This window comes from Cololabis saira, chromosome 7 (assembly GCF_033807715.1).
Source record: "Cololabis saira isolate AMF1-May2022 chromosome 7, fColSai1.1, whole genome shotgun sequence".
NCBI classification, from domain to species: domain Eukaryota; kingdom Metazoa; phylum Chordata; class Actinopteri; order Beloniformes; family Belonidae; genus Cololabis; species Cololabis saira.
The window spans coordinates 45,385,172-45,408,328 of NC_084593.1; the positions used below are offsets into that span (position 1 = coordinate 45,385,172).

The following is a 23,157-nucleotide window of genomic DNA, read 5'->3' on the forward strand; positions in this document are numbered from 1 at the left end:
CACAGTTGCAGCAGTTATTTCCATCATCCTACTGTCAGCCTGGCAGGTTTTTACCATCTATGGTTTTTAATCTGAAATGGAGCAAATTCAGCTACAAGAGCGGCCTGGGGTTGATTTACACTTAATATTTAAAGTGATATAGTACTAACTGATACTGAGTGTCATCTACAGTGTAAAAGAAAAAAAAATAATCAAATAGATCATTTATAAACCATTTACTGTAAACACGTTATCTACTTTATTTCTGGTTTTAAATAAACAGCAACAAGTACAACAACAAAGTACTACAAAAAGTAGAACTATAATTAAAATCACTCAACTTAGTCTGTTAACATACTGTAATATTGTTTATGTAACAATATTAATTATGATGTTTTTGTACAATAACTTACATTTTGATAATGTATGAATCATCACACACACATAAAAAAAATTATGTTATTTTTTATTTTAATTTTTTTAACTCTTGGGGGCCCCCTAGTGGTCACGGGGCCCTAAGCAGCTTATGCCTTGGGCCGGCTCTGCAGTCAATACATGACCACATCACTTCTGGAGTAACTGATACTCACCGTATTACGACAGCTGGAGTATGATTATGTGATTTACAATTATTCTTTTAATTTGACTTCATTTCCTAAAATAGAACTACATAAAAATGTAATCCAGAAACATAATAATACTTCCAGCAGAACACTAGATGGCCCTATGCAGAGTTGGTAGAGTAGCCAAAAATTGTACTCAAGTAAAAGTACTGTTACTTCAGAATAATATGACTCAAGTAGAAGTAAAAAGTAGTCATCCAAATAATTACTTGAGTAAAAGTAAAAAAGTACTTGGTGAAAAAACTACTCAAGTACTGAGTAACTGTTGAGTAACGTCTGATTTATTTTTTTAACACAACCATTAAAACAGACAAAAGTACAAAATAATCATCTTCAGGCAAATTAAATCAATAAAATAATAAAATAAATTAAAATTGAGAAACAATTTAAAATAGCTTAAAAGAATTATCTTAAAGTAAATTCAAGTACTTTAATAAATAATAAAATAAATAAAATAATAACAGAATAAAAAAATAAATTAAGCACAAGTAGCACAAAATTTCAAGCCTTTGTACTTTTCTTTTTTAACCAGGCAGAACTAGAACAAACATGAACTAATAGAAACTCTGTGTGTGTTTGAGTCTGTGTAAATGTGACAAAACATGCAAAAACAAACATTTTTCCCAAAGAATCACCAGTGATGTCATGAGATTGACGCGTACGCGGATAAAAGGGATAAAAGAAAAGTAACAGCTCAACGTAGCCTAATGTAGCGGAGTAACAGGAACAGTTTCTTCTTCACAAATCTACTCAAGTAAAAGTAAAAAGTATAGTGATTCAAAACTACTCCTAAAAGTACAACATTTCCCCTTAACAAGAATATTTGTCTTATTTCTAGTTAAAATGTCTCATTACACTTAAAACAAGACTCATCACTGGAAAAAACAACAATTTTCACCTGTTTCAAGTAGATTTTCACTTAAAATAAGTAGAAAAATCTGCCAGTGGAACAAGATTTTTTTGCTTGTAATAAGAAGATAAATCTTGTTCCACTGGCAGATTTTTCTACTTATTTCAAGTGAACATTTACTTGAAACAGGTGAAAATTGTCAAATAACAAGTTATTTTTCTGGTGATGACTCTTGTTTTAAGTGTAATGAGATTTTTTGACTAAAAATGAGACATTTTAACTAGAAATAAGACAAATATTCCTGGTAAGATTTAGATTTTTTGCAGTGTGAAAACAACTGTGATATTTAGCCTGATGTTCCTGTCTTTGGTCTCTGTGCAGCCAGAGCTCTGTACGCCTACCGGGGTCAGAGTGCAGAGGAGCTTTCCTTCCAGGAGGGGGCGCTGATCCGGCTCACACGCCGTCGACAGGGAGCGGTCAGTAAAACTGTTTCTGTACCGTGTTGTGATGTTTGAAGTGTAGGGTCACGGCCGCCGATACGGGGGGACAAACGGGTCTGTTGTCCCGGGCCCAGGGTAGGGGGGGGGGCCAGAACTGAAGAAATCTTTTTTTTTTTTTTTTTTTAATTCTCATTAAATTATGGAATTATTTTTCAAAATGTTTCAAAATATGCCTATTTGTGGAAAAAAATATGTAGTATTTGAGTTACATAGAAGTTTGTTATTTGTTTTCTTAATTGTCCTTGTGTTCAAGAACCCCCAACACAAAAATGGTTTGGCCGCTGATCAAAATTTGACGTTATCATTTAATTCAACCATTAGAATGGTCAAAATGTCCGGTCAGCACAAGTCCGGTGCTCAGAAAAGAAGAGAAAAGAGAAGAAGAGAAGAAGAAAATAGAGGCTTCAGAGATTCTCTACACAAATATTTTAAAAAGGTGGTGACGGTGAAGCTGGAATTAATAAAGTCAGCGTAGAGCAAGGTAAGAAACAGCAGCCAACGTTTACCAACCTTGTAACTTAACCTAACTGGCTAGCTCTAATGTTAACATTAGCTTGTATAAAAACCTGAAGAGCAGAGGGAGAGGAGAGGAAGAGGGAGAAGGAGAGATACGGGCGCAGGGGGGCCCATCTTAGATTATTTTGTCCCGGGCCCCGGCAGGACTGTCAGCTGGCCTGTGTAGGGTCATAAACTTGGACACTGTGACCATAGACATATATCCATATCCGCTGCTGCGATACGTCAACGTCGCCGCCATATTGGATGTTCAAGACTGCGCTGTAAACTAATACAAGTAAATGGACTTATTTTCATAAAGCGCCTTTCTACAAAGAAATGTACGTTTTACGTCTCATTTATTCATTCACACACGCACTAATATACTTGGGAAACACCAAATATATTTAATTTTCTCAGATGGCAAAAATAAGAACTTTATTGATCCCACATAGGAGTAATTCATGTTATATCAGCTATAGAGAACAAGGTAGTGCCGAAAAACAATATACACCCCCCCCTCACAAAAATAAGAAAAGTAGATAAACATATTTTCTCATGTGCGGTTCAAATGCTTCCTCTATCCTCAGAAGGGTTCAAAGGTCAGGAAACGTCCGTGCACTTTGATGTTCTTCTCCCTAGGTGGACGACGGCTTTTGGGAGGGAGAGTTGGATGGAAAGAGAGGAGTCTTCCCGTCCCTGGTGGTGGAGCTGGTCCAGGATGAAGGAGAGGAACAGGACGGAGAAGAGGTGACACCGGTCTCTCCGGACAGCTTCCACAAGGAAAACTGCTTCCACATTTACTTTATTTTCCTCTCCAGCCTCACCAGACTCCCAGCAGGCCTCCCTCGTCTCCCCCCAGGACGACCTCCTCAGCTGCCGGGGAGATTCCAGCAGGTGGTTGTTCGCCCCCTGGTGGTCTGGAGGACTCACAGCAGGCTGCTCCCTCAGACGTGTCCAGGCGGGCAAATAAGAGATTAGGTAGGATTGTGTCACTGTTTGCTCTCTGAAAAAGGTTTTCATATCTTTATCTTATTGTCTTCCCTAAAATATAATATTTTAGATGCTCATGGTTTACACCGTTGCCCAGCTGTCCCGTCAGAAGATAGAGGAAGTGGACAAATTCCTCTGGAGGTCCCCAGTGGGCAGATAAAACCAGTATGTCTGTATCTAACACATGTGTAGTAAGGAAGAGTATTAGGGCCAAGCAGGAGAAAAATAAAATAATATTTTAGAGGAAGATTTTTTTTTCATTATGCACTTCGAGAAAAAAGTTGAAATGTCGAGATTAATGTTGAAGTATTGTTCCTGGCTTTGCACGCATTGTGGTTGTGAATCTGCATCTGCATTTCACAACCACAATGTGTGTAAATTTAGGTGAGGTGAACTGTAGAATAATTTTTATTATAATTTGATATAGGTCTTTTGTTCATTGTTTTGGTTTAAATGTTGAGACAGGAGGAAGCCTTAAAAAAAAAATTGATAATGAGAAACAGGGGTGGGATTAAATAAGTTTTCTTCTTCCCACTCCCTTTCGAGTGTTAACGAATTCATTTGTATTTTGAACCTGCACCTGATAAACCTGATAAAGGTATTTGTTTAATTTTCTGTTGCACGCAGGTCACTTATGTTATGTTGTATTGCTCGAAATAAATATGAATTGAATTGAATTGAAGTACAATTTTGAGAAAAAAGTCGAAATGTTGAGAAAAAGTCAAAATTTAATGACCATATTGTTTTGAAACACGTCACACATATGCAGTTGCATAATTTCAGAAACGTACCTTAACGTTCCACTCCAAGGATATAAGTTAGTTAGTTAGTTACGGCTGCTGCTGCAGAGCTGTCAGTCACTCTGCTAACTGGATTTGATAGAGGAGGAGACATTTACACTTTATTCACCAAATTGTATTAACTTTATTCTCGAAATTTCGACTTTATTCACGAAATTTCGACTTTATTCTTGAAATTGTATTTCAACATTATTCTCGACATTTCAACTTTTTTCTCGAAATTTTATTTCAACATCCCCAACATTTCGACTTTTTTCTCGACATTTTGATTTTTTTTCTCAAAGTGCACAATAAAAAAAAATCTTCCCCTCTCAAATATTTTTTCTCCTGCATGGCCCTGATACTCTTCAGTACGTGTAGCATAAAAGCTTCTCTTAAACAAATGAGTGCCCATGTTGGAGCTAAATGGAGGACTAATCCATCCATCCATCCATCCTATTTCCTCAGTGTCGGCCGCCCCCTCCTCCTCCCACACAGAAGCTTCCAACTCAGTGGTGAGACGAGTACACAGCGATTCCGGACAAAGCAAAGATTTTTGTTACCCTTTATGGCCTTGTGAGTTTAAATCATAAACAGCTAAATCCTTACCCAGAGAGAGACGGACCTCTGTAAAGAAACAGCTGTCAGTATAAATATGTGCAATGTATAATTCTTATCATTTAAGTGGATTTAAAAGTGTTAAAACACCTAACAAAGATCATTAACTATAAAGTATGACTTTTTTATTGTAAGCAGTATGATGTTTTTATAAATAAGGACCAAAATTAAATGTGTATTTTCCTGTTTTGTATCCAAACCAGTGTTTTTTGCCATTAAATGACTGTTGATGACGTCTGTGTGGTTCTTTAGGGAGTAGTTAGTGCACTACTCTGACCGGCTGTTTTTATGGTGTTGCTATTCAGCCTGGACCAGACAACGACTGGGACGGGTTAGCAGCTCTAGTGTTCATTTGATTCAATTCAATTTTATTTATATAGCGTCTAATACAACAAAAGTTGTCTCTAGATGCTTTCCAGAGACCCAGAACATGAACATGACCCCCGAGCAATTATTACATAAACAATGGCAGGTAAAAACTCCCCTAGTGGGAGAAAAACCTTAAGCCAAACAGTGGCAAGGAAAACTCCCCTTTAGGAGGGAAGAAACCTGGACCAGGACCAGGCTCATAAGGGGGGACCCTCCTGCTGAGGGCCAGACTGGTGGGTCGGGGACGTCAACAGCACAGCAGGCAGGTGGAAGCAGCAACGGGATGACCGGGGGTGGGGACAGCAGGCAGGTGGAAGCAGCAACGGGATGACCAGGGGTGGGGACCGCAGGCCAGCATTCAGCTCCCGAAGCTCCAGCCCAATCAGCAAGCCCTAGGTTAGGTTCAGGGTCGGGGAAAGGTTGAGAAGGTGCAGGGCCAGGGAGAGGAGTCTTGACGGACAAAACTCTCCCTCGCCTGCCCGGGCCGTTACCCTGACCCCCTCACTCCCACGCTGCAGGATCCGGTGTTGTGCATTCAGAGACCATGTACAAAAGAGAAAAAAAAAGAAAAGGGGGGCCAGCACAAGAAACTACAGGAGCGATGGACAAAAATGATAGCTATGAGATACCGTACTTAAATAAATAAAAATGGAAATGGAGAAGAGAGGATCGGATAAATCGTGTTAAATCCACCTATCTATCCATCACCATCCATTCATTTATCCATCCATCTTCCCATATATACATCCATCCATCCACCTATCCATTCATCCATCCATATATACATCCATCCACCTATCCATCCATCTTTCCATACATCCATCCACCTACCCATCCATCCACCCATCTATCCATCCGCCCATCTACTGTATCTATCCATTGACGTTTGCAGAGATTTTCTTCTTTTTTCTCTGTTTGTATATTAAAGAAACACAAATCTATACAGACGCACGTCAGAGACGGAGCAAACTTTTAATCATGTACGTTTGAGGAGAAGTCAGCAGCCAGGAACATGAAACGGTCTCCTCGTCCTGCAGGAAGAAACAAGAGCACGCTAATCAGGTCAGTGACTAATGCTTGTAAAAGGATAAGGAGGACAGGATGTAAGAAGGATTTAGTTGAACATTAAAACACCGGTAACTCATATAAATGTGGACATGTCCCTTTATTTACTGTTTACAGACAATCACTGAAGTTTACACTTTGATTGACAGAAGTAGTGGCTCCATGCGTGGGGGCTGCATGCACTGGTGTCAAAGGAACAAAGAAACATTCACACACTCCCAGAGACCTGTGCTACATGACGGCTACTGAGAGCTCTTACGTTTGCATCATTTTGCACTCTTTATTTTGGGTTGCAGTAGCATATACATGATAAGATTCATTTATTTTGTTGTCACGGCTCTAAAAGGAGTCCACATAGAATATAAGCAAAGACAAAGAAAAAACACTGTCCTTTTATACATACTTTCACTCACAACATGGGTTAAAAAGTAGGTGCCCTTTTATCCTTTAACATGGAAATATATGAGCCCTTCTTTTGTGATATAATGCCATAAATATGATATAAATATAGAAATGGTGAAAGAACTGCAGCTCTGTGTGTGAGAAGTGCGTCCCGCTGGATCAGGGGTCGGCAACCCAAAAAGTCTTGTATAAGCCTTAGAATGAAGGCAACACATGCTGCATGTATCTATATTAGTTATAACTGGGGGAAGATTATTTTTCATTATGCACTTTATTATGCACTAAGTCGAAATGTCGAGAAAAAAGTTGAAATGACGAGAAAAAAGTTGAAATGACGAGAAAAAAGTCAAAATTTCGAGGGAATAGTTAAAATTTCATGAAAAAAGTTGAAAATGTTGAGAAAAAAGTCAAACTTTTGAGAAAAAAGTCAAAATGTCGAGATTAAAAAGAAAAGGAAAAAAGAAGAAAAGAAAAAAATGTCAAACGTTTTTGAAAAAGCTCCAGGAGCCATTAGGGCGGCGCTAAAGAGCTGCATGCGGCTCTAGAGCCGCGGGTTGCCGACCCCTGCGCTGAATGAAGTCAGTCTGATCACAGAACAGCTCAAATGAAGATTCATGGGAAAAGGGAGGACAGAGAACGGGGAGGGGAAGAGAGGCAGAGTGAAGACATCCTGCTTGATTTCCCACAAAGGCCCGGAAATATCCTGGACCTCTGACCTGAAACCTCTGCAGTGTGGCTGCCAGACTCTGCTCCGGCCCCGTCTCCAGTGAGGAGGACAAATCAGGCTCAGCGCCAGAAAGGCAAATCTCAACAAATACAGATTCTTGCAACAAAGTGAAGGAAAAGAAAGATCCGGTTTGCACAAGTGACCTGTTCACGTGTTGTCTGTGTGGCGGCTGGACGGACGTTTCAACTCCAGCATGTGATTGTGAGGATGCTTTTGTGGAGGGATTTGAAAGGTTGTAATATCATTTAGAAGTCCTCCTATTTAGAACATACGGAAGAGTATTAGGGCCAAGCAGGAGAAAAATAAAAATAATATTTAAGAGGAAGATTTTTTTTTTCATTATGCACTTCAAGAAAAAAGTGGAAATGTCGAGATTAATGTTGAAGTACAATTTCGAGAAAAAAGTCGAAATGTTGAGAAAAAAGTCAAAATTTCGTGATTTCCTAACTGGATTTGATGGGCCAGAGGAGACATTTCCACTTTATTGTATTTCAATATTTATATTGACATTTTGACTTTGCATAAAAAAAAATCCTGCCCTCTCAAATATTTTTTCTCCTGCATGGCCCTAATACTCGTCCGTAAGAACAAAACATCTGAGATACTTTGAGAATAAATTTATGAAAAACAAGCTTGCATCTTAAATAAATAATTAAATTAAGGTACTGAGTCCCACAAGAACCTCTTCTTCTGGACACGGCTCCCATTGGGCTGTTTGACAACGTTATATTAACATTATTGCTAATTCACTTTACCCTGGTTATTTTCCAGCCAGTTCTGCAGCTCGTGAATAACTACAAACAAGTCTACAAGCTGTCATTTTTATCTTTGGCTTTCATCTCTCCTGATGCAACTCATGTTCTATAGCAGTTTCATCCTGGACAGGGGAGTGGCATGCCAGGGCTCCCTACTGGCACTTTTCCACTAGTACCTACTTGGCCCTACTCATCTCAACTCGGCCTGGTTTCTATTCCACTACAATTCAGCACCTAGAGCAGAAGTAGGAGGTTGGAGAAGCTGCTGTGACGTATTTGATTGTGTATCTAAAGGAAGAAGACAACACTAAAGATGAAGAACCTGGAGGAGATGATAGATGTGCTGCTGGGTCTGTGGCTTGTGTTCCATATCAAGTTAAAAAATGAGAGTGAAAGAACTTCAAGCGGCAACGCTTTTTTTTTTTTTAGTTTGTCTCGGCGCTGCTGAAAAGTCAGCTGGAGCCGTGAACAGCTATGAAGTGACAGAGCTCCTGGTAGATCTGGTCGTTCCTTATCGCCCGACTAGATCCTTTTTTAATTCTCTCCTCAGACACCAGGTTTATGAACATCTGCACCTCAGAGTTGGATCAAACAGACTTCTGCTGCCATTGCCTGTCGAATAAAATGAACAAGAATCTGTCAGAGTCTCTTTCTCTGATTTCCTCCTCCTGACTCAGGCGTCTGACTCCAACCCTCCGACCAATCAGTGACCTGTAGTGTGATGATGTCAGATACAGCCGACTCAGCCGCTTAGAACCTCGGCAGAATAGAAAAGTATCTACTCGGCACGTTAGACCCCTGGTGGGAAAGAACCAAACCGAGGCGAGCCGGGTCGAGGCGGAGTAGGTACTCTGCATTGTTTGCAAGACCTGATAGTGCCTTATGTTCCTGGCAGAGCTCTCCGTTCTCAGAGTGCAGGTTTACTCGTAGTTCCTAGAGTATCCAAATGTAGATTTGGAAGGCGGGCGTTCTGCTATCAGGCACCATTACTTTGGAACCAACTTCCAGTCTGGGTTAAGGAGGCTGACACCACCTCCACCTTTAAAACTAAACTTAAAACCTTTCTGTTTAGTAAAGCCTATAGTTAGTGTTTAGTAAACCTCTAGCTGCTGTTGGTAAATCTCTAGGTAGTGTAAACTCCAGTGTGTTAGAGTCAGTAGTCATAGTTGCAGCTATAGAACAAAACTATAATAGTTAGTCTCAAATATAGCTTCGCGGTAGATATGCTGCTATAGGCTTATGCTGCAGGGGGGACATGATCCACTGAGCGGTGCCTCTCACCCTTCTTCTCCTCTTCCCTTCCTCTCTTCTCCATTTCCATTTTTATTTATTATAAGTATCTCATAGCCATCATTTTTGTCCATCGCTCCTGTAGTTTCTTGTGCTGGGCCCCCTTTTTTCTCTTTTGTGCATGTTTGCAGGCCAGAGCTTCGGGAGCTGCGTGCTGGCCTGCGGTCCCGCCCCCCCCACCCCCACCCCCGGTCATCCCGTTGCTGCTTCCAGCTGCCTGCGGTCCCAGCGCCCTCTGGTCATCCCGCTACTTCTTCCACCTGCCTGCGCCCCCATCCCTCTGGTCATCCCGCTGCTGCTTCCACATGCCTGCTGTGTGCCGTTGACGTCCCCGACCCCCCAGTCTGGCCTTCGGCAGGAGGGTCCCCCCTGATCCTGGTCCTGCTCAAGGTTTCTTCCCTCCTAAAGGGGAGTTTTTCTTGCCACTGTTTGGCTTCAGGCTTTTCTCCCACTAGGGGAGTTTTTACCTGCTATTGTTTATGTAATAATTGCTCGGGGGTTTATGTTCTCGGTCACTGGAAAGCGTCTAGAGACAACATCTGTTGTATTAGACGCTATATAAATAAAATTGAATTGAATTGAATTGAATTGAATTGAATTGAATTGAATACTAGTGGAAAAGCGGCATACATGGGCACCAGTCCACCACAGGGCCACGCAGAGACGGTTCGGACAAACTACTTGGCATGCTCGCACTAATTCATACAGACGTCCAGAAAACTGAAAAGTGACCGTGCAGGCATGGGGAAAGCACAAACTCCTTACAGAAAGAACCCAACCACGATTTGAACCAAAAACCTTGCTGCTTCTCATCTCTCTCATCTTTCATCTTTTTAACAGTTTGCATACGGTTTTAGGATACTTTTTAGCCCAGAAAGAGAACAAAAAGAGAAAGAAAATGCTCAAGTTTTTATTCTTTTGTATTTAAGTGCAACTTCAAATAGTGTCAATCACAACATCCCGCTCCGTTGTTTAGACTATAGGATTGGAATTACGGTCATTTGCTCACTTTCAAAGCCTTAAATGTCTTATTGAGATCCAAATTCCTCAATGTTAGTTATTCCCAGGATGGATAGTGGGCCGTCAGACCATTAGAGCTTATTTATGGAGCTTGCTGTCCGCTAAACTCTCTAGCTGCATAAACGTCTCCTTAAGACTTTACTCGTTGTAAAAATCTTTGGGAGTCTATGGTCTAGTTAATTCGTTGGGATGACAGTGGGGTTAGGCATAAGGCAAGGCATACCCTAGACAAGACTGGGGTGGGCGCAAATAAAACAACATAAACGCTCAAACCCAAATGAACATTGATGTTTTTTGACTCTGGGAGGAAGTCAGAGTGCCTGGAGAAAATGCAAGTATGTAGTAGGCGAGTATATCAAGTCTGCACAGATTTAAACCAGTCACCTTCACCTTCATTGTTAAGAAAGCTTTGCATGGACAAAGGTTTATGGTTTATCATTATCATTGTTGCTACACATGAATTAGTCTCCCGGAATGATGAGATATTAAAGACATGTCTTCTGTACACTGAATGGTTCGTTATGTGAATATTTATCCAGGATGCCGGTTTTGTGTTTATTACCAAACAAGTTCCATGTCTCAATTTCTTAATAAACAAACAAACGTACCCCTTATTTTTCCCCATTTTTCACCCAGTGCTCCTACTTAAGTGACAGTCCTGGGCATTGCTCCCTCTACCAACCCCGGGAGTTCCCGCACTGAGCTCAGGTCTCCTCCTTAACCTGAGGAGTGAGCAGGCTGCATCTTTTCACCAGGCAGGGTGGGGTTTTTTCCGGGCGGACGTAGCACGTGGAAGGATCACGTTATTCCGGCCGGATCCTCCCCACCTCATCTGGCGCCCCGGTTGGCCAGAGGGGGCAGTAGAGCCCAGGACTGCTGCATGTTTTTGTGAAAGTAGCTCACATTGCTACCCAAGGGAACACGGGGAGAACATGCAAACTCCACACAGAAAGGCCCTTTCACCAACCCCACCCAGGGTGTGGGCGCTGAAGTCATGGGGGGGGGGGGGGGGTAAACATGCCCATTTGAGGTGCCTGCACTACCAGCTGCACCACTGTGCCCACTCCTACATGTCTCTAAATATCTGAATATCAATAGGGATCTAAATCACCTGGTAATGTTTAGGGGATCTAAATCATCGGATTCTGTTTAGGGATCTAAATAACCTGGTTATGTTTAGGGATCTAAACCATCTGGTTATGTTTAGGGATATAAATCACCTGGTTATGTTTAGGGATCTAAATCACCTGGCTATGTTTAGGGATCTAAATCATCTGGTTATGTTTAGGGATCTAAATCATCTGGTTATGTTTAGGGGATCTAAATCAACTGGTTATGTTCAGGAATCTAAATCATCGGGTTCTGTTTAGGGATCTAAATCATCTGGTTATGTTTAGGGATCTAAACCATCTGGTTATGTTTAGGGATCTAAATCATCTGGTTATGTTTAGGGATCAAAATCACCTGGTTATTTTTAGGGATCTAAATCACCTGGTTATGTTTAGGAATTTAAACCATCTGGTTATGTTTATGGATCTAAATTATCTGGTTCTGTTTAGGGATCTAAATCATCTGGTTGTGTTTAGGGGATCTAGATCTCCTCGTTATGTTTAGGGATCTAAATCATCTGGTTCTGTTTAGAGATCTAAATCACCTGGTTATGTTTAGGGATCTAAACCATCTGGTTATGTTTAGGGATCTAAGCCATCTGGTTACGTTTATGCACTAAAAACTGTTACATTTGGTTGGAAAATGGCTTTCCTTAATACAACCACATTACAAACCATGTTTATCTTTTACTGAATGACTCCCTAAAGCAACAAACTAAGCATGAGAGAAACCTAACTCCAATAAGTTAGGGTGACAGTTGTACTGGACGCTTCCCCCTGAACCTTTCTTACAACAGTCAACAGTAAAAAGAATGGCAGTGAAACAAATAGTTCAACTGAAGACAGTGACACCTGTTACGGATACTGACTGTTCATTTTTACACCATCCTCAACAGCAGTATATACATAGTATGTGTTCACATACGTTAGGGTTAGAGTTAGGACAATATTAGCAGCATGGCTCAACAGATGAAAATGACAATTTTCAATCTCTATTCAGTCAGCCAGTGATAGTAACCCAACTGTATAAAAACGATTTCAAGATATCTATCCTGATGCACACATTAGGAATATTAATTCATATCAATGGGCTGGCAAAACAATTTTTTAGACGTTGTGGTGTTTCAGCATTTGCCAATTACAGGCTGACATTTTCAACCTGTTGATGCAACTGTAGCACATTTTTAATTTTTTAACGTTTAGTTGCTGTTATTTCTTCACACGTAAGCCCCCACAAAGTTCTGGGGAAAAAACAAACACACATTTTCACTCTACACATGTAATAGTGGATCATTTATCCAGATTAACTAAATACTGATTATATTAATTCATTATATTAGTATGTATATTATATGTGATTGTTCAGACTGGATTTGTTGAACTGGGTTCTCGATGAACGTTTAGGTCTTGTGACCTAAAATATGACCTACACCATCATGAGATGCAAAAATCCAGATAAGGATTCACAAACTATCAAGCACCACTATAGAAAAGTCTCAAGATGTCAACATTTATTACAACCCATTGTGAAGAGAATATATATATCAGAACAAAGGTTATGCCACTCAAACAAGCATGTAGAGACATTTCAAGGTACCAGTGGGAGATGGAGTCGGTGGTGAAGATGGAGCCGGTTCCTCTCTCAGTGGGAGATGGAGTCAGGGACTACGTTTACATGCAGTCAAAATTCAGGTTATTGCTAATATTCCGGTTACTGAGACATTCTGAATATTCCGTTTACATGGTAATTAATCATTCAGGATATCTCGATCAAACCAGCAACGCGCGGAGAACGTGATGACGCAATTACCGTCATTTCTGCTTCTTCTTCCTGTATCCAAATTCAAAACAAATGCTGCTTCGCGCAACTTTTCTCTCACCTTCTTGTAAATCTTCTATCCCGGTACTTTCTACCGTCTACAAATGCAGAAATGTTCATATCCTTCATTACATTTATGAAGTGATTAGTCTCCTCCTGGTCTTGTGTTTCTCCGTGTTTATAAGAACTTCCTGGACTCAAAAGACCAGGATTCCTTGTGAACAGAGCATGTGCAGAAAACAAATTCCTGTTCCGTTTGATGGGGATATTCTGTTTGGAGTTTACATGACCCAATATTCAGGTTTTAAAAGGAGTAACCCAGGGGTCATATTGGGGTTTTTAAAAACCTGAATATGAGCAAATTCAGGTTATTCAAAGGGGTTATTGGTGTTTACATGGCCGTACAAAACACGGTTATTGCTAATATTCGGGTTTTAAAGGGGTTATTGACTGCATGTAAACAGTCAGTGTCTCTCCCAGTGGGAGATGGAGCCGTTGACTCTCCCTCTCCCCCTTCCATGGCTAAAATCTAAAACTTGATTTATAAAAAAAAGAAAGACAAAAAAAAAACCTTCAAAAATTATTATCTCTAGTCCAAAGAGTACATTGTTTAGTTTGGAAAGGTTGCAAAGCTGATCATTGTCTTCATCAGGCTGGTCATTTAACTTGCCAGTCCAGTCTCCTACAAACATGTTCATTATAGTGAAAATATCATCAAAGATCATAACGATCTTTGATCATACTATTATTTGTCCTCTCCTAACCTTCACTGAGTGGTACCACTTTTTCTTTTTTGGATCGTCATAGGAAGTTTCCAACCCCCCCCCCCCACAGCTTCATCTCTCAATCCTGTTTTGATTGCATCTGCATCATATAGTTCTCCTTCCTCTCAGCTCCTTCCACCTGAGTAACCTTGCAGTCTCTAATATCTTCCATCTCCATCAGGTCATCATTGTCTTTCGTCAGCGTTGGCCTAACCTCCATCCCTGACCTTTCTTTGCTCTCACTCTCAGGTTCTTCAACACTTGAAACAGAAAACTTTCCTTGTTGACTGGCTGCTGGACCACCTGTCCTTCTCTCATGTTCAGAAGTCCTTCCTTTCTGATCTGTTATAGACGTAGGAGTTCCTTCGTCCTCCACCATAGTGACAACAGAAAACTCTCTCTTGCTGTCAGGGCTGGCTTTAACAATAGTCACACTACTTATTCTAGTGCTTTCAGGTGAGGACGGGGACGCCGGGCCGAAATGCGGCGAAGGCAAACTGCTCAGTTTATCCTTCACCGGCTGATCGGATGGAGAGGAAAAGCCAGAACCTTTAGGATCTCCTGTTGCAACTGGGGAAAGTTTAGATGTTTTCAGAATCCCAGGTCTCTTTATTTCTATCTTTTCCTCAGTTTTTGGGATTGTGCTTCCTTCTGCTTCCTGCACCTTTATAGCCGATGAGCTGGAAACATTTCCTTTGATCACAGGTGTTTCAGATCTTACACTTAATGACTTCAGGGTAGGACGAAGGTTTTGGTCATCACGAGAAAGTGAGAGGGAGAGGGACTGTGCTGGGCTGCCACTTGGCCCCAAGGATGAAGATGACCTACATTCTTGGCTGGACATTTCTTGAGGCAGCAAGAGTTTTGGGCTTGGTGCGGGGCCAGGGGAGAAGGCAGCTTGTATTCCCTCTGATGGCACGTTGTCTGACGTACTTTGGAGGCTTGGTGACTCGGCCAAGGAAGCAAGGGGAGATGAACCTAAGCTTATCAAATGGAGGCCAGTTCCAAAGCCTGGCTCCAGGTCTGGGCTGGAGCTTGGGTCAGGGGGAGTTTGGTCAACTGAAAAACTTTTGGTAGAATGGAGTTCAATAGGCATCACAGGTATGAAGCCTGGAATGGACGTTGGAATGGGGGCAATGGGTGTAGAGGTCTGTAGAGGTCCAGGATCGTATGCTTCTTCCATCTTTAACATCTTATTGTCAACATTTACTCTCCTCTCAGATGAAATAGTAAGGTAACTTGGGGCAGAAGCTACTGTGGTCCCAGTAGGAGTTGTGGTCATGGTGTTTGTTGGTTGAGGGCTTGCTCCGAGCTCAGAACATTCCTTGGGACTGGAGCTAGGACTCAAGGCCTTTGTCTTACTTTGAATAGAAGGAGATGTTACGTGACCTGAGCTTTTAGCATCACATTGAGCTGAAACAAGCTCAGGTTCGGACTTGGTACCAGGTTTTATAGAATGCTCAGGATCAGCTTTGATTTTCGCTGTCCGTCGAGGTTCCTCCAAAACTACAGGCTGCTGGAAACTAAATTTGACCTCTCCAAACTCCCTCCCCGTCGCCTCTTTTACTCTTACACCTGCAGGGTCACTTCCCCGCCTCAGTCCAAATATGGTCACACTCTTTTTTCGTCTTCCCGCAATTCCAGATATTCCATTGGCACCTTCTGAAGGCCGGCGAACCTCTTTGAACATACTTCTCAGATTATACCCGCCCTCCTTTCTGTCCTCGCTGTCCTGGGATCGGTCCAGCTGGTCCCCTGATGTAGCCAATGGAGTAGCACCACCATGGAGCCTCTTATCAGTGTGTATCACTCGAAATCTGAGAGGATAACGATACATTGATAATGTAGTTTTCCCATCATTTGCTCACATGGCTACTCCACCCTGAACTTTACAAAATCAATGGATTGTACACTGTTACCTTCCAACAGAGAACACAGTTTGCTCCCAGGGTCGTTTGGTGCGAGGCGTCCTGCTTTGTCTGCGGCCCTTTTTAGCGCGACCCTGCGCACAAAGGTGGCAGGTGTTGTGGTCGGTGCCTGAGTGGACTGTATGAAGATGGGGAGGAACACCGCCAATGGACTCTTTGCGTAACCTGGACATGAACATCAATAAGATTTTCAAATTAAAAATTAAACCATTACCCATTTTGTGAAAAGGCTTACGTTTAGATTAAATGTAGTACAAGAAAAAAGACAAGAATATCAAGTAATAATAACTAGAATAAGAATTGTACAAACATTGTGACGACCCCTAACAAATACGCTCTGGGTTAGTGGATAGTTTCACCCTGAGACCCTGCTCCATGTGGAACGCCTCACATCTTTTGGTAAATGTGTGCAGGAAGTATATACTGGGGGACTGTTTTGCTTTATGTTGCAATTATCAACAATTTTCTTGAATAAATAGAATAATTTATTCTAACTACTGATATTGAACATAAGAAAGTCATGCCAGTTATAAATCAATTCAATTCAGAAATATTTTTTTATTTAAGGAAATCAATCAAGAAAAAAAAGAAAAATAAATAAATTAAAATGATAAGAAATTGTCTCTGGGTGGATTTTATTTTAAGAAAAAGTGATAAAGTCCATTTTTCATTACATCTGGCTCCATATTATGAAAGTTAGCTGGAGTAGATTTGAAATGATCACATTGATCATGCTGTATGGTGACATGGAGCAGGTCATCCTTTGTTACATACACTTTTAATACCCCATTCACAAGTTAAAAGAATCTGTGAAACAGGCTAATCTGAATGGGCTTACCTGGGGTCGTGGCGCACGCACACGTTCTGGTTCACAAACATCTCATTGAAAGCCTCCATATTGGCTGGAGGGGACAAAAAGAATGTCAGTTATAAATCTGGTGACTATTCATCCATATAAAGACAAGTCTTTGTTAAAAAGAGACTTTATCAGCACTTTAGAGCATAGGACTCCCACCTAAAAACCTCTGAAAACACGCGAACCACCGCTGTCTAAAAACATCTAGAGTACCAGCTAAGAGTATAATTAAGCAGCGTCCAACTTGACCCAATCCTTCGGTCCATGCTGCAGTCCCCCTACTAGGATGGTAGACTTTGCTTCTCGAAGTGAGCCACAACTGCCCCAACACTACTTTGAAGTTTAAATTTAACCCATAGCTCCATAAAAGCAGCAGAAATGAACGCAGGTGAGACGAAAAGGTGGAAAATGCTACAAGCTTGAATGAAGACATGACATATTGCACTGAGCTATTATTTACTGAAAAGGAAATAAGTGAAAACTGCAGAGGCAGTGTGTGAATAACTGCAATAAAAAGTACTACTTCTACATGATTCAAAAGAGTGCGTCGCGTCTAATGCCCCGTTAACACGTACTGTAGCAAAAACGGTGGTGTTTTCATGCGTTTTGGCCGTTCGTTTACACGAAAACGAAGCTCAAAGTCACCAAAAACCATAATTCCTGGAAACTCCGGCCAAAGTGGAGTAAACAGAGGGAAACGGACATTTAGGCTTCAGAATGTCACATTATGCGACAGAAACGTCACCAGCATCATGTGTGCGACCTGTGTTTACAATTTGTTTGGCAACGTGTCATTTGTTGATGTTTTTTTCCAGGATTCTGATTGGCTAGCATGACTTTATCTTCTCGTTACACTGCCCCCTGTAGGTCTGGCAATCATACTCTCGATCTCGTTCTCACCTACGGTGTTGAAACTGATGGTCTGTTGGTGTCACCTGTAAACTCCCTTTTATCCGACCATTACTTAATAACGTTTGAATTTAATTTTGTTGATGTTGAAGTGCAAAATAGGAGGTATTATTTTAGCAGATGTTTGTCTGATGAAGTTATTGTTAAATTTAGGGAGGCCATTGCTTATCTTACGACAGTGCGAAATAGTGATGTAGTCGAGGCCAGTGACCTGGGTTCTACCTCTGCAGATGTTAATTTCCTTGCTAGTAACACTGCTGATTTGTTGCATTCAGCTTTAGATGAAGTTGCTCCTCTGAAAAGGAGGGTTTCTAGCCACAGGAGCTAACTCCCTGGTATAATTCAGATATCCGCATGTTGAAACAAAACGTGCGTAAAATGGAAAGGAAGTGGTACTCTTGTAGGTCTGTAGACTCTTATCGTAAATGGAAAGATATTCTAATAGTATATAAAAAAGCCATTCGCAAAGCCAGAACAGCTTATTATTCAACGTTGATAGAGGATAACAAAAGTAACCCACGTTTTCTGTTCAGCACTGTAGCCAGGCTGACAAAGAGTCACAACTCTGTTGAGCCGTGCATTCCTGCAGCTCTCAGTAGTGAGGACTTTATGAGCTTCTTCAACAGTAAAATCGCGAGAATTAGAGAAGAAATCAACCAGCCGGTTGTAGGTGTTTCTTCAGCTTTAGCGACTTCCCTAGGCTCTGACTTGTCTCTAGACTGTTTTGATCCTATAGACCTCCCTGAGCTGACTTCACTCGTTAATAGAGCTAAGTCAACCACATGTATGTTAGACCCCATCCCGACTCGACTATTCAAACATATTTTTTCTCTTATTGGTACGACAATACTGGACCAAATTAACTTATCCCTAAGTTTAGGATATGTACCACAGGTTTTCAAAGTCGCAGTAATTAAACCTTTACTTAAAAAACCTTCTCTTGACCCAGACACCTTAGCTAATTATAGACCAATTTCCAACCTTCCATTTGTGTCTAAAATTCTGGAAAAGGCAGTTTCAAGCCAGTTATGTGACTATTTGTATATAAATGATCTGTTTGAAGTCTTTCAGTCAGGGTTCAGAATGCATCATAGCACAGAGACAGCACTGGTTCGAGTCACCAATGACCTCCTTATGGCCTCAGATAAGGGATTAGTTTCCATACTGGTTCTACTGGACCTCAGTGCTGCTTTTGACACTATAGATCATGGCATTTTGCTGCACAGGTTAGAGCACGTTGTTGGGATTAAAGGGACAGCTCTATGTTGGTTTAAATCATATCTATCTGACAGGTTCCAGTTTGTTCATGTACATGAGGTTTCTTCAGAACAGTCAAGGGTCTGTTATGGTGTTCCGCAGGGTTCAGTGCTAGGGCCAATCTTGTTCAGTTTATACATGCAGCCGTTGGGAAGTATAATCCAGAATCACGGCATACACTTTCATTGTTATGCTGATGATACGCAGCTCTACTTGTCTATGAAGCCGGATGAAACAGAACCGTTAGTTAAACTTCAGGCATGTCTTAGGGACATCAAGGACTGGATGTCCAGAAATGTCCTGCTTCTAAATTCAGATAAAACAGAGGTTATCATTCTTGGTCCAGAGCATCTTAGGAAGGGATTAGATGGTGTTGCAATGGCTTCCAGTGCAACTGTGAGAAACCTTGGTGTTATTTTCGATCAGGATTTGTCGTTTAAACCATATGTCAATCAGGTTTGTAAAATAGCCTTTTTCCATCTCCGTAATATTGCAAAGATTAGGAAAATCCTCTCGCAGAGTGATGCAGAAAAACTAGTTCATGCGTTTGTATCTTCTAGACTAGATTACTGTAATGTGTTGTTAGCAGGATGTCCAAGTAATTTGCTGAATAGGCTCCAGCTGATCCAAAATGCAGCAGCACGAGTACTGACAGGAATTAGCAGGAGAGACCACGTCTCTCCAGTGTTAGCATCGCTCCATTGGTTACCCGTAAAATTCAGAATCCAATTTAAAATGTTATTACTTGCGTATAAAGCCCAAAACGGCTTAGCTCCGCATTATTTGCAAGACCTGATAGTGCCTTATGTTCCTGTCAGAGCTCTCCGTTCTCAGAGTGCAGGTTTACTCGTAGTTCCTAGAGTATCTAAATGTAGATTTGGAGGGCGGGCGTTCTGCTATCAGGCACCACTACTATGGAACCAACTTCCAATCTGGGTTAAGGGGGCTGACACCACCTCCACCTTTAAAACTAAACTTAAAACATTTCTGTTTAGTAAAGCCTATAGTTAGTGTTTAGTAAACCTCTAGCTGGTGTTGGTAAATCTCTAGGTAGTGTAAACTTTAGTGTGTCAGAGTCGCTCCTGTAGTTCCTTGTGCTGGCCCCCCCTTCTCCTCCCTTTTCTCTCTTTTGTCCATGTTGCAGCATCCTTTGCCGGACACCGGAACCTGCAGGTGGTCGTGGGTGGCTTGTAGCTTGCATTACGGAGCACAAGTCTTTCCCCGACCCTGCACCCCAACCTGGGACTTGCTGATTGGGCCGGAGCTTCGGGAGCTGCGTGCTGGCCTGCGGTCCCCACCCCCGGTCATCCCGTTGCTGCTTCCACCTGCCTGCTGTGCTGTTGCCGTCCCTGACCCACCAGTCTGGCCCTCGGCAGGAGGGTCCCCCCTTATGAGCCTGGTCCTGCTCAAGGTTTCTTCCCTCCTAAAGGGGAGTTTTTCCTTGTCACTGTTTGGCTTAAGGTTTTTCTCCCACTAGGGGAGTTTTTACCTGCCATTGTTTATGTAATAATTGCTCGGGGGTCATGTTCTGGGTATGGGTCTCTGTAAAGCGTCTAGAGACAACTCTGTTGTATTAGACGCTATATAAATAAAATTGAATTGAATACTCATAGCACTCCTTAACAGCGTATTTATGCAGGTTTGTGTAAATGATGGTATTTTTCAAAACGTAGAGGGGGAAATATCCGTTTTTGTAAATACCCGGCTATGTGTAAACGTGGCCTAAAACCTCTAAAGAGCAGAGATTTCTCAGACTCCTGGGCAGCAACAACCCCTGGCTAAAAGGTTGTTTTAAAAAGAAATGTAGTCAACCCTTCATCGAGAGAAAAACTATTAACAAGTGGGAAAACATTAAAGATGGAGCCCAACTCTCCCAGGAGTGGACATCCCAGCAAGTTCTCACGCTCAGTTATACAACCCAAGGTTACATCCAAGACTTTGATTATAATCCCGTTTTAGTGGCGCTGGATGACCATCAGGTGGACCTCCGGCTGGAAAATATTGTGCATGATATAATAAAAGCTTGTATTAACATTTGATTCTGTTCACTGGTTTTCTTATGGAGCACCAGATAAACGAGGCAGAGGAGCAAATCAATCATCTGCTGATAAATGAAGCGGAGCGTTGTTCTGACGTGTCTTACCTTCATTTTCCAGGATACATTTCAGGATTTGCTCCACTGTGTCCTGGTTTTCTTCATGCTCACCTGCAGGACATCAAAACAACACACATTAACGAATGAAGCCCGTCGGGCAGACGGCACGGTGGACGGCAACCACGCATTCATCAGCACACGTGCTTTTCATCTGACATGCAAGTCAAACTAAATAAGCTCCTGATTATTAAACTATACAGACCCTAAGTTCAAGGTTGTCTGTTGTATAATGAAAGCAAAGGATTTGCTAAGAAATTTTAACATAGTTGGCGTCGTCGGTCCGGTATGTCCGATTGGTCCGGTCTGTCCGGTATGTGCGCTCGGTCTGGTCTGTCCACTCTGTTCGGTCTGTCCGGTATATCCGGTTGGTCCAGTATGTCCGGTCTGTCCGGTCGGTTTTGTCTGTCCGATATGTCTGGTCCGTCCAATCGGTCCGGTCGGCCCAGTATGTGCGCTCGGTCTGGTCTGTCCACTCTGTTCAGTCTGTTCAGTCTGTTCAGTATGTCCGGTCGGTCCGGTCTGTCCGGTATGTGCGCTCGGTCTGGTCTGTCAAGTATGTCCGGTCAGTCCGGTCAGTCCACTCGGCCCGGTCTGTCCAGTATATATCCGGTTGGTCCAGTATGTCTGGTCTGTCCGGTCGGTTTTGTCTGTCCGGTATGTCTGGCCCGTCCAATCGGTCCGGTATGTCCGGTCTGTCCGGTCAGTCCACTCGGCCCGGTCAGTCTGGTCTGTCCAGTCGGTCCAATATGTCCGGTCTGTCCGGTATGTGCGCTCGGTCTGGTCTGTCCGGTCTGTCAAGTATGTCCGGTCTCGTCCACTCTGTTCAGTCTGTCCGGTCTGTCCAGTCAGCCCAGTTGGTCCGGTATGTCCGGTCGGTCTGGTCGGCCCGTGTTTACAGGCGTGCTCACATCTGAGTGCGTTTACATATCCGAGTGCTTAAATACACACGCTTGTGTCGGCGAGTGTGAGCTTATTCTTATTTAGGTGCAGTGGATCAAAGCTGGAAACAGCGAGCCGGCTCTGATGCCCGCTGCTGTTCTGTGCTTCACCACGTCTGTGATCAATTTCTGTGAACAGTCTTAACCATCACATGCTGCAGGGAGTTTTTGCTAAGGCCTCTTTCAGTTAATTACGTGGGTTTCTTATCACGTCTGCTTCAGCAGTAAGGTCTTGCCGTCTCTGCAAAGCCCTGCTGATGCTGCTGAACGGCAATTAACCACCATCAGACAACAACAACCCTGAGGATCTTCACACTTGGTGTTTGTATCTCTGAATCTGGAGGACGACTGAAGGCAGGCCATTCATCATGGAGATGGTACTCCCAGAGAACACTGTTGCTGTCACACCGCCAACTGAGGAATCACAAGCTTCTCACAGTGTATTGGCGTTATGACGTGATACGACTCCCACACGTCCACGAGTCCACTAATTCCATGGTGCTGAATCACCATCCGCAGAACAAATACAAAGACACTACATTAACAGGGGGGGGCAATAAATCTTTCACACGAAAAATCGAAACCATGTAGGTTATAAATAAAAACGTCCATTTAAAAACTGCATTTTGTGTTTACTTGTGTTATCTTTGTCTAATATTTAAATTTGTTTGATGATCTGAAACAATTAAGTGCGACAAACATGCAAAAAAATAAAAAATCAGGAAGGGGGCAAAAACTTTTTCACACAACTGTATGTGTCAGGATTTAATGAAATTGTTAAAGGTATGAGGGGTTTTACTATAAGATTCTACACTGGTGGTTGCTGGAACACATCCTGGTTTGTATGACTGGACTGTTTAGCTGATTTCTTCTTTAGGGGAAGACAATGGAGAGAAAACTGATGGGTTCCATCCTGTTTTTCTCAAAGTTTTAGTGATCTTAGGTATTTGCTGAGTT

General features: G+C 42.0%; 2 protein-coding genes across 5 annotated transcripts in view; one reads left to right on the forward strand and one right to left on the reverse strand.

The window, feature by feature from the left end:
• Positions 1 to 4,980, forward strand: part of LOC133447713 (F-BAR and double SH3 domains protein 1-like) — a 36,779-nt gene extending 31,799 nt beyond the window's left edge. Inside the window, 5 exon segments of the mRNA XM_061726446.1 lie at positions 1,838 to 1,928; positions 3,090 to 3,197; positions 3,269 to 3,428; positions 3,511 to 3,605; positions 4,688 to 4,980. Coding sequence (XP_061582430.1) covers positions 1,838 to 1,928; positions 3,090 to 3,197; positions 3,269 to 3,428; positions 3,511 to 3,605; positions 4,688 to 4,738 — 505 coding nt within the window. The 3' untranslated portion in view covers positions 4,739 to 4,980.
• Positions 4,981 to 9,668: 4,688 nt separating this feature from the next.
• LOC133447306 (uncharacterized) overlaps positions 9,669 to 23,157 on the reverse strand; it is a 33,153-nt gene continuing 19,664 nt past the window's right edge. For 3 of the 4 annotated variants that reach the window (XM_061725949.1, XM_061725948.1, XM_061725950.1), the window contains exons 3-6: positions 21,251 to 21,313; positions 16,924 to 16,987; positions 16,077 to 16,250; positions 9,670 to 15,974 (exon numbers count right to left, since the gene is read on the reverse strand). In XM_061725949.1, coding sequence (XP_061581933.1) covers positions 14,237 to 15,974; positions 16,077 to 16,250; positions 16,924 to 16,987; positions 21,251 to 21,313 — 2,039 coding nt within the window. In that variant the 3' untranslated portion in view covers positions 9,670 to 14,236. Of the gene's footprint in view, positions 15,975 to 16,076; positions 16,251 to 16,923; positions 16,988 to 21,250; positions 21,314 to 23,157 lie in introns of all 4 variants that reach the window. The other variant, XM_061725951.1, reaches the window with a different exon arrangement.